Genomic DNA, 19,168 nt, shown 5'->3' on the forward strand with positions numbered 1-19,168 from the left:
TAACAAATCGTTCCCGAGATGGTCGGGCTTAGTACCGAACGCATCCGGCAGAGGGCCATCAACTCGATAACACTCCCCAAAGCCTTCGGGGAGTGTCCATATCGCTACAACAACAACAACATAACACTTCCCAAAACGTTTGGAAGTGTCCTTATCAACAACGACAATAGGAGACCTTTAGAATTGGCTAAATAATATTCCTTTTTGATATACAGCAAAAACGAATAACGTATGTACATACATCTTAATATATAAAAATCACGTGTCACTATGTTTGTTCCCGATGGACTCCTAAACTACTGAACCGATTTGAATTTGTTTTGCACCCAGTATGTAGTTCGATCTAGCTTGAAATATAGGATAGGTTATATCTCAGTTTATAGTCGCAATATTATTTTATTGCAATTTTTTTTATTTGTTTACACGTAATAATAAAATGTTACGTATACGCACCGGTACTCACATTTTCAGGTGGTGCGGATATACTTCCGTGTAATTGCTTGGTGTTTAATTAAACAACATCCTTATAAATAAAAAATATTATAGCGAATGATATCAAGTATAGCACATCACCAGTCCCGCCGAGAAGGTGGGGGGAGGGGATTAGCCCCGGGCCCGGGGTTTCTGAGGGGCCCGCGATTTAGAGGTATGATGCCATTTTTTTTTAATCCAGGAGAGTCTTTAGTTGTTCCATGTGCAATTTTTAAGCCGAATTTCAAAAGAAACGAAAATCTGCATTTCGTTTTAATATTATAGTGAAGGGCGAAGAATAAAAATTTATATATATAAAAAGAAAGGCTAAAATGTGAGTTAGTTGGTCGCCGGTGTTTGAAGAGATGCGTCGGTCGATTTTGTTCAAAGTTTCACACAAGTTGCGTAAACCTCACGCGGTGGTTACTACATAGGTTGCGATCGACGTACAGGGTCTCGAGATATAGACCCAAACGTGGGCCAGTGAATGCCTAGACAGTGTTTATACAATATGCATATCAAATGAAAGCTGTTGATGAGTGCTTTAGTACAGAATAATATATTATCCAGAGACGGACTGGGACCGGGGTTAGGACTAGGGCTGGGACTGAGACTCGGAGTGGGACTGGGACTGGAATAAAATACATACCACCTCTGGGAGAGGCTATAAGTGATGCAGAAGAATGAGAAGAAATTGAGAGAAGAGAAAAGGGAGAACGAGAAGGAGATTGAGAAAGGGATAGAATGAGACGTAGATGGAGATAGATGAAGCGAAAAAGACGGAGGGAGAAGTGAATAAAAGGATTAGGTAAAAGTGAAGAGGGGGGGGGGGGGGGTGGGCAGAGTCAGACGGAAAAAGCTTATTAAAATGTATGCAGATAGGCCAAATTTAGGGCAGAACAACGTCCTATGAAAAGGTGGCTTATGACTAAAAAAAACAGCTGTTAACAGCTGTTTCTCGCCATTTCTTTTTTGAGTCATAAGTCACCTTTTAATACGCCGGGGCACATATATCGACACTTGCCGTTCTACTGTTCGATACAGGCGGAAATTTATTCCGCGCTCCTAGGATTGATATATATATATATATAAATGTATATAGAGCAGTAGAACGGCAAGTTTCGATAACCTCCGGCAAGTAGTAGAGCTTGACCTTTAAGGGCTTTAGTGCAATTGTGTAATTGATTGGATGCTATTTCTGATACTTTTGCTCACTAACACGTTCGCTAATGTTCTGTTGCAGTTGGCCACAATTCTGGTTGTAGGATCAGTACTCAGCGCAAACAGCCTTCGAGTTGTTGTAACTACAAAAACATGTCTGGACATTTAGGTTACTTGCCCGACTGCAGCGGAAACAATTTGGTTGGCCCCTGGAACCTTAAGGATTTGAGTCGCCTCTAACGACCTTTTAATGTTTATTCTAAGGTAACAGTTATTTAAACTCGTAGTTATTTAACAGCGCCATAGTATCCCCGTTTGTTTTGGCGTTAGCTGGCACAGTTAAGCTGCAAAATACAGTTTCTTTAATGGCCATTTATTTTTCTACTCCAATTTTTCCAAAGCGCGTAAATATTGAAAAACACCCGTGCCGTTTCAGATAGCGTACGTCTTTTGTCTTTTTATAATTACTTCACCTGGTGATTCCACCATCCACCATATCGAGGGCTGATTTTCATCGTGACGTAATAACGCAAGGTGTTCTATGTAGTGACAGCTTATTTTGAAAACTCCCTTACAATACGCAGGAGGAAAATAAGGGGAAGAAAAGAAGAGGCCGTTTTGTGAAATAGTATTAAAATTGGTATTATTTTATATCAAAATACTTAATCTAAAATGATAACGCAACTGAAATTTGTTCATTTGTTAATGCAATTACGTATATACGCTAAGTCAAAGTTGGACAAGGACCGCTGCAGCGGTATAGGGGTAGTGCGCTGGCCTGTCATACCAAAATTCATGGGTTAATTTGTAAAAGCTTACGAAAACGTGTATTTTTAAACGGATCGTTCCTCAGAAATGTCTTGCTTTGAGACGGCATAAAACATATTGGTCCCATAACTTTGTGAATATGTAAGCTTCTCACGGTGAAAGGAGTATTTAGAGCGTTAGACATTTTATGCACTTTGTACAGTCCATGCTGCTGGCAGCGAGTTTAAGATGCTTTCACAACATTAATTTATGTGCTCTCTTTGGATGATGTTTCGCTTTGCCTAGTCCTCCCAAGGGTGCAAAGAAGTTACAGGCAGCGCGCTGTATAGGGTGCACTGCAACTCAATGAAGACCCTGATTTGGGAATCTATTGATCCAACTTATCTGACCTAAAGCTACCGCCTCGGGAGGAATAAGGGAACATGGCTATTTTAATAGAGGCGCCCTAGCCTTGTTAAAGCCAACTTTTTGAAGTTGACATATGTACATATATATACTTAGGAACAGTGTAGCGCCAAAGATAACCAGTTAACGTAGTTCATAGACTGTATTAAAGATAGCATTGAATTATGTGACTGCTACATTAAAGGGTGCATCTGTGGTGAGGTGATTTTCTGGCTGCCAATAGATGATGGCAGGCTCGGGCGTAGAGGCCCACATAATTAGGAAACTGTACTGATCATCCAACGGGGAATGACGAGGTTGGTTCTTTGGCATGCCGTTCAAGCAACGCGAAATTTCCTCGGGCTTGCGTCCACGCCTGCTTTGGGAAGCCACCGAACATCCGTTTAGTAGGGTGCTAAATCACAGAAGACTAAAGCCAGTTAAGGTTGGTCATAAAATATTTGAGGGATTGTTAATGGATTTCGATGGCATTTGACTACCATGAGGTAAGGCTGCATCTGCCTCTGTTCTAGCGATTAAGATACCTTCCGAAGGTTTTAATAGCCCTTTGCGGGTTATTGATAAGGTAATTTCCGAAAAACAGCACCATTACGGCATTAGCAGGACTACCTCGGGAACGGTTTGGGGAGTGTTATCGATACTGATGGTCATTTGGGGGAATTAGTTCCGATAAGTTCCGGTAACAAACACCACTAGGGTACAAGCTCGACCATCTCGGGAGCGATATATTATGACCACATTTAACCTTCTAAGTCATCCCGCCCCCACCCCATAGTTCCATGAGGAACTTGGGGTCGCCAAAGCCTCGCCTGCTAAATATGTGTATGACACGTTTATAGCTGTAACAGTATACCCCTCGAGTAGATGAGCTTGAAAATTGCGTTGCGGAAACTGTTAAGCTATAAAGCTTTGTATTGCGCTTATCAACACCTGGAATCCCATTCTTGCAGTGTCTCGGTCTATGATATAGAAAGAAAAAGGGCAGAGTGACTACCCTAGTAGGGCAGTACTGTCTCAGAGTCTGATGAATCGATCTTTTCGTTGACAGCCAGGCTGTCCATAAGTCATTACAATCTCATATGCCTTTGAGGCATTCGAATCCCAATATCTCCCGTCAAACTATTCGTAAAAATGATAACAATGTATGGATGTAATGAATACGAGGAGTCGCTATTTCAAATGTGTCTTTAATATGATTCACCATTTCAGAGTTGGACATTACAATTGGAAAGATGGTTGGTTGGTGGACACGTTATAAGAGTTCATTCTCGATAAGTTTAATCTATTACAGTCTTCAGAACGAAGTAGAGCTATGGCGATGTTGCTTTCCTCAACTGCGAGTTTAGGGTATCTATCTGTATTTGAAAACGGGGTTCATCGGGCTTTTTCGGCTTCTTTTTTCATACGACTGAATTCTTGAGTGCCGATGATGTTCTGGAGGCATAAGAAGACATGCCGCGGGAGTTCTTGAGTATCTCGATCGATGAATTTCAAGTTACGAGTTTCTTGCCACTAAAACAAGTTGAGTTTGACGCCGTGTAGACAAGGCCACGTGTCTGCTGGTAACAACGCATTAGGATCTGCTGGCCACCATCATTTATAAAAGTAGTCTATTCAATCGGCTTTTCGGTATTGGGTTAACTCCGCCACTGATACGGTCACTAACATGGATGCAATTTCGACGCGTCTCTATTCTGCTACACCTTTTCCAGTTTAAGTTCAGAAAATTACAATTAAAATTCAGAAAATTAAAATTCAGGTTCAGAAATTCCAATTTAAATTCAGAAATTTCCAATTCAAGTTCAGAAAATTACAATTCAAGTTCAGAATTTTCAATTCAAGTTCAGAAAATTTGTCGGGTATTTCTTTTCCATCCAATGGAAATAAATGTATGTAAGATTGTATCTATGTGTTAAGGAAGCATTGGACATTTAACTCGTTTAAATCAATTTTGCGCGATAACGAAGAAAAAAACTCTCGCTCATAAGAAGCAATTGCAATGCCATCCAGTTATATTCTTAGCGTCACAACCATTGAGCTGCATTGAGTATGACAGCAGTGATGACGAAGATATGACAACTTAAACAGTCAACGGAGCGCCCACTGTCTGCATAGATCTTGGCGCCATATGTTAAAATATCTCAACTTATCCGCCATCATTATCATTCATCATGAATTGGCACTTAATCGCTATTTTGGCAGTCTCGTAATAAATTATGCAAGCTTTCCCTGTTTCGCGGTAACTGACGGCGATCGAGAGCACCATGAGAGGTCAAGTCTTCCTCCACCTTCGCAACTCTGTGGAGGTCTCTCCCTTCCACTGCTTCCAAACTGCTGTTTCGACTGAAGTACTTTATTGGCCGTAGCGTCATCATACACTTGTTGGAAAGAGTTATCCTCCATTTGATTTCAAAGTTCGGGATGTACACACCTTGAAGAAAACTTGGGGTACACTATACCCAAGCCACCATTTTGGCAGCATGGTCAACGATGCATCAACACTTCTGCAAGTAACATATAAGTATAAAATTGATTAATTAAAATAACTTTTGAAATCTAACACCCTACTTAAAAATTTCTGAATTCGAACTGTAGTTTTCTGAACTTGAAATGTAAATTTCTGAACTTGAATTGTAATTTTCTGAACTTGAATTGTAATTTTCTGAACTTGAAATGAAAATTCTGAGCTTGAATTGTAATTTTCTGAACTTAAATTGTAGTTTTCTGAATTTAAATTGGAATTTCTTAACTTGAATTGTAATTTTTTGAACTTGAATTGGAAAATCTGAACTTGAATTGTAAATTTCTGAATTTAAATTGGAAATTCTGAACCTGAGTTGTAATTTTCTGAAATTGTAAATTTCTGAACTTAAATTGGAAAAGGTGTAGTAAATAAATGCTGCAGAACAAAAACATATGTAAACAGGAGCTAAGAGCGCATACGACATTACTCTCACACATATACCGTAACAAGGATCGCATACAACATTAGATAAACTACACACACATGCATAGAAGACAAGAACGAATATGAGATGCAAAGAGATGAGAGAAGTAAGCAACTAATCGGGAAGACTGTACGCGAAAAGTCTAGACGCTGGTATTATCATAGGAACCATTGTTTAAAACAAAGGCATGCGCTCACTTTACTACTCCAGTGCCCTCCGAACATCAATTTACGTGTCTCTAAACAGCAGTTACATCATTCTGTTATGCTCTGAGAAGGCGATTCGGAGCACACTTTCTACATTACACACAAGTAAGTGAGTATGAAGCAGGATGATGCTTCTAATACATGTTCGTAAATGTGCACGTTCCCGCAATTTAACTCTTGAAAGACGACCCAGCTCTGCTTCAAAACACTTAAATTTTTGACGTCAAAGCCCACGGATCCTGAAGTTCTAGAACGGTAGGCGAGCACACAACCCGTCATACCACTATCACCGCCGGTATAATCTACATTTACATCAAATATCTTATAAGTAATACTGTTAAGAGTGAAATTTTCACCAAAACCCCAATGAGGAAGGTTAAAATCCAAAACGGCTTATCAAAATTGGCTTTTGGAGTTGTCTAAGATTACCTTTGTCCTTATGCTTTCGCTCCTTATTGCCTTTGTTGGACATTTTAGCGCCACCAGGATTACATTTTCTGTTAATATCACGCACTAGTTCACAGCTGGAGTCGACTGTTGCTTCAGTGGTTCCAGTAGCAGTGTTAGATCTTAATTTATCCTGCCTCGTCATTTGGCCATTGATACACTCGGACCAAGCACCCTTTTCATAGCGGCATGCTGTGAATTAAACGAGAAGAGAAAAAGTATTTAGTAGATTTGTAAAAAGGGTTAAAGAGGTCTGTAATCAAAAACAAAGTCAATTTAGTATGCGCAACACAATTATTTCGTACACCTTTCGCTGGTTTAGCGGTACATTTATGTAATATCGTTTCAATTTCAATATTTTCTACATAACTGTTAATGTCGAAGCGAAACACAGCTCTTCGACTTTGAACAGCAAAACTCAAAAATATAAACACTATTTATCGATAGCCTGGTTAACAAGTTCCGCATTGATGTACTTCTTATATAGGTGGAATAACTACCCTTTTCCAGTTTAAGTTCAGAAAATTACAATTCAAGTTCAGAATTTTCAATTTAAATTCAGAAATTTACAATTCAAGTTCAGAGTTTCCAATTCAAGTTCAGAAAATTACAATTCAAGTTCAGAAATTCCAATTTAAATTCAGAAATTTACAATTCAAATTCAGAAATTTACAATTCAAGTTCAGAAATTCCAATTTAAGATCAGAAAATTACAATCCAAGTTCAGAAAAATACATTTCAAGTTCAGAAAAATACACTTCAAGTTCAGAAAGTTCGTCAGGAATTTATTCTTTCATGTAATGGCAATTAAAGTATGAATATGGTAAATGTTAGCGCTAATAATCTAATACAAGGATATGAAGGCCCACTATCTGTTAAGGAAGTATTGGACTTCTTAACTCACTTAAATCAATTGCTCACATGAAGAAGATAGCGAAAAAAAACGTTTCCTCTCTTCTCTTTCCTCCTCTCATAAGAGGTCAGTTACAAGGACATCCGGCTATATTCTATATGACGAAATCAACGGAGCGTCCACAATCCCGCAAGTAACGTATAAGTACTGTGTGCACAGATCAAGTCTTCCTCCACCTGCCTCTCGCAACTCTGTGGAGGTCTCCCCGTCCACTTTTATATTACATTACGTAGTATGAATTGGAATAACTTAAAAAATAACACCCTACTTATAATTTTCTGAGTTTGAATTGTAATTTTATGAACTTGAAATGCAATTTTCTGAACTTGATTTGTAGTTTTCTGAACTTGAATTGTAATTTTCTGAACTTGAAATGAAAATTCTGGGCTTGAATTGTAATTTTCTGAATTTAAATTGGAATTTCTGAACTTGAATTGGAATTTTCTGAACTTGAATTGGAAATTCTGAACATGAATTGTAATTTTCTGAATTTTAATTGTAAATTTCTGAACTTGAATTCGAAATTCTGAATTTGAATTGTAATTTTCTGAACTTGAATTGCAATTTTCTGAACTCGAATTGTAAATTTCTGAACTTAAACTGGAAAAGGTGTAGAGCTCGTGATATTCGATTATTCGAATGCTCTAATATTCGATTTTCAGAATTAGGTTAGTTGAAATGGGATTAAAAGTAGATTTTGCAGTAGAAATTCCAAATCACTCCTCGTGCATAGCTAAAGCGCCCCGTTTGCATTCGGAGATTCTCTGCTGGTTCACCAATTTTATTTAGAAATGCATTTTTTGCCAGCCATAACAAGATTGATGCTAAAAGGTCTTAGGGCTCCTAACGATCCGACGAGATTAGACGGGATAAAAAGCTTGCGATAGAATGTACTCAGGGAATTCAAACAATTTTCTTCAATAAGTCTATAAGTATCGCGCGAGTGCTCGTAATAGGGCTCTGTACGTACATGAGTTCCTCGAGGCATTATTTTTAACGGCAATCTTTGTATGTCCAAGTAGGACTGCCAAAACCAGAGAAGGTGTTAAAGGGAGGTTTCGAGCAAAGATAAGCTCGGTGAGGCTACGAAAATGAAATTGACTTCGAGTGGGAATGTTCTTTGTAAAGAATGTTTGGAAGCATTTCCAAACTCTGCATAAAAAAGAAGCCTAAGGTGAAACTTATGCTGGGTGCTGGAAAAGAGTTCTTCTCAGCACAAACAAATTATGATGGCGGCTTTCTTGACATTGATAAAAGGTGAAACGGCCAGTACCAGAAAGGGTGTCAACAGGAGAGATTTTGGAAAAAGAGACTGGTTAATTTTGCTAGAAACAGCCAATCGCCCTGTGTAAGCGGGTCTGCCTAAACAAATACGGCTGAAAGTTTGGAAATGTTCTTTGTGATGGGTTAGTGAGTGAGAATGAAAATTCTTTAGGTCATTCTCTGCATCGAATTGTAAATTTCTGAACATACACTGGAAAAGGTGTAGAGCTCGTGATATTCGATTATTCGAATGCTCTAATATTCGATTTTCAGAATTAGATTAGTTGAAATGGGATTAAAAGCAGATTTTGCAGTAGAAATTCCAAATCACCCCTCGTGCATAGTTAAAGCGCCCCGTTTGCATTCGGAGATTCTCTGCTGGTTCATCAATTTTATTTAGAAATTCATTTTTTGCCAGCCATAACAAGATTGATGCTAAAAGGTCTTAGGGCTCCTAACGATCCGACGAGATTAGACGGGATAAAAAGCTTGCGATAGAAGGTACTCAGGGAATTCAAACAATTTTCTTCAATAAGTCTATAAGTATCGCGCGAGTGCTCGTAATAGGGCTCTGTACGTACATGAGTTCCTCGAGGCATTATTTTTAACGGCAATCTTTGTATGTCCAAGAAGGACTGCCAAAACCAGAGAAGGTGTTAAAGGGAGGTTTCAAGCAAAGATAAGCTCGGTGAGGCTACGAAAATGAAATTGACTTCGAGTGGGTAATGTTCTTTGTAAAGAATGTTTGGAGGCATTTCCAAACTCTGGAGAAAAAAGGAGCCTAAGGTGAAACTTATGCTGGGTGCTGGAAAAGAGTTCTTCTCAGCACAAACAAATTATGATGGCGGCTTTCTTGACATTGATAAAAGGTGAAACGGCCAGTACCAGAAAGGGTGTCAACAGGAGAGATTTTGGAAAAAGAGACTGGTTAATTTTGCTAGAAACAGCCAATCGCCCTGTGTAAGCGGGTCTGCCTAAACAAATACGGCTGAAAGTTTGGAAATGTTCTTTGTGATGGGTTAGTGAGTGAGAATGAAAATTCTTTAGGTCATTCTCTGCATCGAATTGTAAATTTCTGAACATACACTGGAAAAGGTGTAGAGCTCGTGATATTCGATTATTCGAATGCTCTAATATTCGATTTTCAGAATTAGATTAGTTGAAATGGGATTAAAAGCAGATTTTGCAGTAGAAATTCCAAATCACCCCTCGTGCATAGTTAAAGCGCCCCGTTTGCATTCGGAGATTCTCTGCTGGTTCATCAATTTTATTTAGAAATTCATTTTTTGCCAGCCATAACAAGATTGATGCTAAAAGGTCTTAGGGCTCCTAACGATCCGACGAGATTAGACGGGATAAAAAGCTTGCGATAGAAGGTACTCAGGGAATTCAAACAATTTTCTTCAATAAGTCTATAAGTATCGCGCGAGTGCTCGTAATAGGGCTCTGTACGTACATGAGTTCCTCGAGGCATTATTTTTAACGGCAATCTTTGTATGTCCAAGAAGGACTGCCAAAACCAGAGAAGGTGTTAAAGGGAGGTTTCAAGCAAAGATAAGCTCGGTGAGGCTACGAAAATGAAATTGACTTCGAGTGGGTAATGTTCTTTGTAAAGAATGTTTGGAGGCATTTCCAAACTCTGGAGAAAAAAGGAGCCTAAGGTGAAACTTATGCTGGGTGCTGGAAAAGAGTTCTTCTCAGCACAAACAAATTATGATGGCGGCTTTCTTGACATTCATAAAAGGTGAAACGGCCAGTACCAGAAAGGGTGTCAACAGGAAAGATTTTGGAAAAAGAGCCTGGTTAAGTTTGCTAGAAACAGCCAATCGCCCTGTGTAAGCGGGTCTGCCTAAACAAATACGGCTGAAAGTTTGGAAATGTTCTTTGTGATGGGTTAGTGAGTGAGAATGAAAAGTCTTTAGGTCATTCTCTGCATAAGAAATTTATGCTGAGCGCCTTTCTTGGCATCGATCGGACATTGAGCTATTTAGCCAGATCTTATGAGACATGTGGCGGCGGTACACGAAATGCACTTAATCCAAAGATGGATGATTGGGGGCTCTCTAAAGAGTTCTAAAATTATTGAAACTCGAAGTGGCTCTGGGTGAACGTAATAATAGTGTAACGAATTAGTGAAATTCCCCTTATTCCAAACCTTCTGCTAACGTTCGAATCGCTAAACTGTTGAATAAATAACCCCAATATTCACTAATGCAAAATGGTCTTTATTAGAATACTTTGAGAGTACTTCATAATAACACTTATACTTCACAACCAATAGCGTGCTCAAAACAAACTGCTTAGTCATGCCTCAGCTTGCGCTGCTTTTATACTCTCGGTTTCCTCGTTCACCCATTTCTCCTAAGCTCTAGTAATGTCGTGAACTTCATGCTTGGTTACCAACCATATACATGTATGTGTGTACAACACTATGCATGTGTGTAAATGATGATTGATTTGTTTACGTACATACGAGTGGCGGCATAGTATCGGCTTAGTGATGATAGTATCGTTAGTGATGCAAATATTCGTCACAATAGGATAAAGGCTTTGTTCTTTGCACTAAGGAGGTGGGAGTACCGGGTAATACCCTTTAAAGCGGTGAGATGAGAAAAAACGTTGTATTTTTCTTATATGTGGCTCAATCAACCTGCAGCGCTTTCAATAAAACTACTCGTAGTTAATTATCAACACAAACAATAACATCTGCTTTGAAGTCCAACAAAGAATAACTCTTGCCAATAAATGATATTTTGGACTAGGTTAGCAACCCTACAAGAATACTGACTATCATCTGATTGTCAGCAATGTCAACCTAACGATCATACAAACTTTCTATCACAAACTTAAGGGGACTTGCGCAAATGTGATGTAAACAACTGTGTACGTGTGAGTTTTTGTCTCCTTCTTACACACCAACATGGCCTTCTGATTAAGGATATAGCCATACTGCTCACTCTAATTCCTTTTCCTGGATCAGTGCTGACACTCTAACTATCAAAAAGTGTCATAAATGATAGTTTACTGTAGATATCAGGTTTGACTGTTATACTATCATAAACGACCATTGTTATATTCCGCCAAAAATGAAACAATGCTTTTTGCTTTTTATTTACTTTATTTCATTACGTTTTTAATTTTGTACGTGATAAAAGCATACGTGTTTCTTATTTGTTTAAAATAAATAGTTTTATAAGAATTCGAGTTCAGAATGTTCAATTTAAATTCAGAAAATAAAACAACAGAAGAGCGCTTTCCTCATGCGGAAACACATTTAAAAATGAATCACCACTAACCACTGTTATTTTTCGCGTATCAATTTTTTGAGTGCGCCCCATACATTCCGACAGCTTTTGGTATTTTTTTATATTATTTTCGACTTTTTTTCTTTTAGCATGGAGCTTTGAAATGCTCTCTTTTTCATTTTTTAAACTTATTTTTATATGGTTTTCGTCGGTTGAAAATGGCGGAATTTAAAAAATAACAAAACAACCGTGATAATCATTTGATTGTCTTATGACACTCTGTAGTGACAACATGATTAAATCGGATAAACTGTTCTCGCATACATAAAATTCCGTTGAGAATTATGTATCTGTCTCACATGCATAATGGTATCTGCTGTATGTTCTTTTGTTCTGTACCAGGTGTCCGAAGCTATCCCAGTTTGAGTCCTTTTTCATGATTATAGGCTGTCGTTGGGAACATGCGGACATGCGTGAGCGAACAAAGGAACATACATAAATTTGAGTATCAATGTTTACGTCATCGCAGGATCAGCATTGTCAATTACAAGTTTGAGTGTATTAGTAAAACTATCAGCGTTTCTTGTAGGGAATTGAAAAGTAAAGTCCTCGTCCGGCAAACGAAATCATGCTCTACAAGTCACTTACCATACCCGTCCTGCTATATGGTACAGAAGCATGGAACAAGGCAACATCAGATCCAGCTGCTCTGGGAGTGTTCAAGAGAAAAGTTCTTCGAAAGGTTTAAAACGCAGAGGCTGCACTCGCTAGGCCATATTATGCGAATGAAAGATAATGTTGCAGCTAAAAAGGTATTCTTGTCGGAACCCGCCTATGGAAGCAGAGGAAGAGGGCTGCTTCCTTCCCGCTGGAAGGACCAGGAGGAATACGATTTCGATTGCCTTGGTGTGACGTTTTGGCGTCAGTTAGATTAAGTTGAACTGGCCAGTCAATAAAGACCTCAAATAGATTGAATGTGTTCATAGTGTTAACAGAATTTGTTTGATGACGAAACGCAAGAACCCCAATCAGGTGCCAGGACTTGTGTTATAGAATATTTCCGTCCTCTTGGCAAATACAAGAAGTTTTATAGAACCTAGCTTAATTGCTGCTTCGAGATTTAACCACTCTACCGCCCCTAATAGCTGGAGCCTTGACCTGGTGAGCGTAGGACACGAACACAGAACATGCTCAATCATTTCTTCCTGCAGCTGGCTGTGTAGGAAGTACCTGCTGTTACTGACGAGTCCTAACTTTTAATCATGGGCACCAGAAGGCATTAAGTCTTATCTCTTCAGAGATATGAGTCAGTTTGTGAGTCTAATCTCGTAGACCCGTAGCCTTGGAGCGAGTTAACTACACGAAAAATCAACTGGCGCGCCTTGTTGAACGGCCATAACCGTTTAAATCGTTAAGCGCCAATTAAGTTGATTCATCTGCACTCCTTTGATATAACCTCAGAGCTCTTTTCGGTTTTAGGTGAGTTTGTAGGGTATAACAAATATGAACATACCTACATACATATATATCTTGTTTTTCTTTGGCTTATTTAGATATCAAGCGATGGCATGTGCATATGCTAATCGCATTAGAGTTGCACTCTTGAACTATTGCCAAAAGGCCTTGTGGCCGTATAAATGATAAGCAGTGTAATAAATGACACACAATATAAGCGCATATGTACATTCAAACGTATATACATACGAGTATATGTCGGTCGTCAAATTTAAAGCTTTTCAATTTATAAGCAGTTGTGCATGAAAAAAATGTTGAAATGGTTTTTTTTTTGGTAAAGCGTTTTTTCAGTCATTCAAATCGAGTGCACAACCACACATATATTAGTACACACGCACAGTGCCGTCTGAAGGGAAAAGCAGTCCAGTTGCCCAGGGCCCTGTGCTGGAATTATTCACAATTTCCACATAGTTTTAATACTGAATTTGTTCGCAATAGAAAGAACTAGGCGGAAAACTCGGGAACGATCTAGTATGACGACATGAAACCTTCAAGGCCATACCGCCCTCCCACCTCCTGATCCATCAGGAACTTTTAGTCGCCAAAGCCTCGGCTGTTAAAGTAACAGGATTCGACACGGGTAGGTGAGGTTGACAATTGGGTTGTCGCCTCTTACGACAGGCATACCTGCCGCGGGTATATTCTAAGCCCCCTAACCTGCTGGGGGTAGGGTGGATCGCGTAGTTGGTGCTGTTATATCGACTCGTTACTGACTCAACCACGTAATGGCAAAAACTTATGTTTACAGGAGAACCAATAAACTGATTTTTATTAGAGATATCAGTTTTTTCGAAATTCTTAGGATAACCAAATTTTAAATAGAGGACGTTCTGTTACATAAGAAAAAATATACACAAATATTTTGCTGATTTAGTATTTTAAATAATTTATAGGTACTTACGAGGTTGTTGTTATTACGAAAAGAAAATATATTGTAAGGAATTTACTTACAAATCCTCTTATTTGCCCTTCTGCTAAGTTCGAATCACTAAACTGTTGAATAAATAACTCCAAAATTGAATAATGGAAAAATGACAACTAGTTTGCTTAACAACCAAACTGATTGATAGCTCAGTGAAACTCACTCTTCGCCCTACTGTCGCGCCTTTTATACTTTTTGATTTCTCTTTGCATACTTCCAGGCTTTTCCATTCTAGAACTTACTAGTTAGTTTCAGCTACAAAATCGCCAGCCACAACTACGTTTATAACTTCTCATTTGAGTAATACTTGCACAAATTATTGCCCTCTCTTGTGAGCAATTCAGATAAGATATATGCATGTGTTTGTGCATTGCTTCTCCGCTGCTCGTATACGTACATATGTGTAGACGCAATTATTGATTCGTTTATGTAGATACATAATGATTGATCTATGGATGTGCATGATATCACTGTTTAGCATCGGCTTAGAGATGGCAGCACCCCTTAGTTTTGCTAATATTCGTAACAATATGTTGTATATGCGTGGTTGTTGTTTTTTTTATTTTATGTATGTTATGTACGTAGTTTGTTTAAAGATTGTCGCCTTGTCCGTCCTGATGTCACGTTGTTTAAATTTTTCCCAAATTATTAAATAGATTCTCAAATTGGTTTAATCTTAAAGCGAAAATAAGATTTTTTCATGTGAAATGACAATTTAAAATAAACAAGCAGTATTAATTACTGAAAAATACATAGTACATTAATACATGTGATTATAAGTTAAATTTTTTATGGAATTTAATTTTATATATCTTCGTGGCTCAAATTATCATAAAAAGCATGATAGTCAGTGGGAATGAACGCTTTAAAACTCTGCAAATTTCGAAATTTTCTTAAAGGTAATTTTAAAGGCTGTTTATAAAGGCCTTTGACTTCGGGTAATGCCTTTTGTAAAAATTTAATTCGGAATATTTTTTAAAAAATGTGTGCCCAACATAATGCACTTTATATGGTCCATTGGTCGTTCCTGCCTCCCGTATGAGCCTTACAAAATCAGCAGGAATAAACAGTTCTTTATTTTTTTTCCTTTCTCAATATTCGCATGGACGGAATCGCCTTCCATTTGGGTATGACCAACGGACAAATACTTTTGGTAAACTGTAGTATTATACTTTTTGGAAAAATACGTCAACGCATTTGATAAAGTCAAATTTCTATTTTGTGCACTACATCCATCACTGAACAAACATATAGGAATATCCTTTGCAGTTACTTCAGTCTCTAAAAAATGTAATAAACATGAGGCGAAAATATTAGCGTCCATTCCACCTTCACCTTCATGCCATACATAACAAACTACCTCCGAGTTTTTCAAATTAAAAATTGTGAATTGATGGCATGATAACTTTTGTTTGAAGTAATGTGCCCCAGCAGCAATATATGGAACCATTTGAACAGCTTGAACATCCAGTGTGAAGCAATTAATCTCTCCATTCCATGCTCTCTCTTTATCTTGCTCCTTCTCTTTTCGAGCACGATCTTTAAGTCTTATGTGCGTATTGAAAGTGTTCGTTTCAACATTCTTATTTTTATAAGCATAACAAATATTGCATTGATCTTTTTTTGGTTTGTATAATCCGATGTTCAGCTCATGCGTTACGTTTAAAAAAGTTTTATAGCCAGCCCTTTCAGATTCGGAAATATTATTCATACTTAAAACATTTGTAAACTGTTTGTAAACCTGTTTAATGGATGTGTAAGTCAATTCCATATATATTTTTTGCGAATTTTGTCGGCAATAGTGAGATGGCATTTTTGGAATATTGTCCAAAAAGGATTTAATGTGTTCTATTTTTCTTGAGTTCAACAGATTTGTCTTTCTTGAATTACTTGTTTTTTTTTTACTATATCATGGTCATTGGCATTTTTCAGTGTGTTTCGAACAAACCATTCCGCAATATTAAGTGTACCTAAAAACATATTTTGCAGACTTGAATTGATTCACCTTCAACTTTTAGATGATAACGTAGAGTACACGATCTTTTTATGGTTTGGCTTCTTCTACGCCCAACTGGAACAACATGAACTAGTGGACTAATCCACGACTTTCTTTGATCCCATGACATTTCCCTACAAAAGGACATAAAGAGCTCAGCTCTTTGACAATCAGATATGCTTACACACATATTGCCGCCCCTATCGGTTTTACATCGGCATCGCTGCTTTAATTTTCTCTCACTTCTCTTTTTCATACCCACCATTTCTCCACTGATTCTTTCCAAACTATAGTAGCATTCTCCCTGTTGCCGCGCTTTTTTAACCTTTTCTCTTTTCCACTGTTGTCGCTTGCTGTGCCCTTTCTTTGCTCTCGTGTGTGTTATCAAGCCTGATGTTTCATCCAATTTATGTTTCGTTGGAGTACTTGATGTATTACTTAAGCTTTCAATAGAATTTACTTCAAAGCAACTAGACGAATCAATGGAGAATGTGTCCTCTGAACTACTTTCGACGTACGAATTCGCATCTATAAAAAGTCCGGTTTCGTCTAATTTCTTGGGAGTAAAGCTGTTATTAGTTTCGAAACTTTCAGCGAAAATGAAATTGCCCGTTTTTTCATGAAGAACTCTGTGAAGTTCAGCATTTGCTTCCTAAAATACAATATGAGTTTGAATAACTTCTATGTAGATTATATGAAAGCACATATTGATAAATTTATAACTTACCTTAGGATATTCTTTTATATTAGTCGACTTTTTGCAAATTTTTTTCTTTGGATTCATGTTTTAACACTTTTTATTAAAACGAAAAGAAAAATAATATGAAATAGAAATAACGGAACTTAAAACTGATGTATGGCGAGTGTTGCCAAGTTATCAATTTAAGGAGTGCATTAAAAGTAAGTCTTTTACGGGGTTGCTGTATTCATGAAATTTCCTGTTTAAGTTACGAGTTTACGCAAAAAGGATTTTTGTTCTAAAATAAGTAAAAATTATTATTTTTCAAGGTTTACCCATTTGTAATACTTGCTAATGCTTCTTTTGATACCAAAAATAAAAATTTTAGGAAATGGGAATTAAGTGGTTAAGTCAGAAACCAGTCGATATGAAATCTTGTATGATTTCCAAATTTACATGTTGTCGGGGTTTTTGTTGGGATTTTATGTCGTGATTTTGTCATGTCGGGACTATCAAGAGTCGTTATTAGGCCCTGTGGGATTATGAATTGTCGGGATTTGGTCGTTCGGGATTATTTTATTTCGGTATTATGTTTTCGAGATTTTATAAGTCTCTTTTATGCTATACACCCAGGCCGGCCCTGTACTCAAATTCGTTTTAACGTTTTGCATTTACCGCAAATGTAAAAATCGTACCTAGTAGAAATGAATTGACAAAATATCACTCATACGCCATGTACCACAAAGCTCTTCTTTACGAGCATACAAATGTACAAATGCATGTGCCGTGCTGACTGAAAATTCTAATTAAAATATTAAAATGCGCTTGAGTTATACAAATGAAAGTTGAAAAAAAAAAGAAGTATAGCAGCGTACATTGTACAGTTGAGGTATAAATGTTATGTTCTTTGCAGTTGATATATTTTCAAGCAGATTGTCAGATCAAAACTTTTGATGGCTGACTGTTGGTTTGCAAATAATTTAAAGTCCGCTTTTTTTCGATGTGCAGATTTTATGCGTCTATTTTGTGCGTTTTAACTCTTGAAATTTAATTATGCTTTGTGCTCTCATAATGTACCTATGTATGTACATACTAGAGATATACGCCTACGATAAACGCCGCCGCCGATTTTCGTCGTTTTTCGCACGCCGCCGCCGAATGTCAAAAATATTGGCGCGGCGGAGGCGGCGTTCGGCGTTCACCGCGTTAGTGTATTTTCTACTCTTTCAAGACTGTCTAGGCCATTTATTACTCATCTCGAAAATTGGTCCGATATGGTCGAAAGGGGTATCAAGGGATGCGCATCACTGCCTGTTATAAAAGTCCAATTGTGAAATTTAACACTTTCTAAGCGTTCAAAAGTTATTTGAGAAACCAGACGATTTCAATGCCAGCTTAACACGAATTTGGCATCACCGAATTCACCAAGTTATTAAAACAAAACAAAAAAATGTAAATGCTCACTTCGCATATTTTTTTCAAAAAATTAATAAGGAACAATGAATTTAAATAAAATATAGTCGAACATGTTTTCAAATTTTCTATATCCAGATTGACTGAGAGAATAAGCGAAATCAGTGATACTAAATCCTTTAGTAGGCTCCAGTGGTTTAAGTTCTCCTTTGAATTGATTCTTACCTCATACTTAAGTTGAAGATAAATGCACGTATGAGAAAGGTTTGAAAAATTAATTTATTTGTTGAACTATAAAATAGCGTCTGAAATCTTAATTTTCACACTTCATCATTCAACACCCAAGTCTCCCGGTTTGACATTTCTTAAAACTGGCGGCCCTATGCCCAACTAGTCCCTTGGAGTGAATCACATTGGATATAGCCTATCAACCATGTTTAGATATGACCTACACGTGACGGCTCCTGTTACAAATGTGAATACATAGGCACATATTTTAACAAGGTTAGGCTTTGTCCTTCGCAAGAACACTCAAAGTGGTGAAGCAAAAGCTTTCTCAAGACAGTCGAACAAATGACCGGGTGTTATACTACCCTAACGTAGGGGGTAGACGTACTTATCTGAAAACTGTAGGCGGTCATCCATAATGAGCTCTTATATCATAAGGCCGGAAATAGAGACTATTAAAGTCAATGTTTCGAACAAAAACGTTTGCAAATTTTGGTCTACAACGTTTATCCACGGTCCTTGTAAAGTTTAAGTTATGTAGATGCGCCAAGAATTATACGATTTTCACCCATAATTTACGAAATGATA

At 37.7% G+C, this 19,168-nt stretch overlaps 1 protein-coding gene across 1 annotated transcript in view; it reads right to left on the reverse strand.

Moving 5' to 3' along the window:
* Positions 1–19,168, reverse strand: part of LOC137252694 (uncharacterized) — a 286,535-nt gene that overhangs the window by 5,439 nt on the left and 261,928 nt on the right. The window contains exon 6 of the mRNA XM_067788741.1: positions 6,389–6,598. Coding sequence (XP_067644842.1) covers positions 6,389–6,598 — 210 coding nt within the window. The remainder of the gene's footprint in view (positions 1–6,388; positions 6,599–19,168) is intronic.

Source organism: Eurosta solidaginis, chromosome 5 (assembly GCF_040869045.1).
Source record: "Eurosta solidaginis isolate ZX-2024a chromosome 5, ASM4086904v1, whole genome shotgun sequence".
NCBI classification, from domain to species: domain Eukaryota; kingdom Metazoa; phylum Arthropoda; class Insecta; order Diptera; family Tephritidae; genus Eurosta; species Eurosta solidaginis.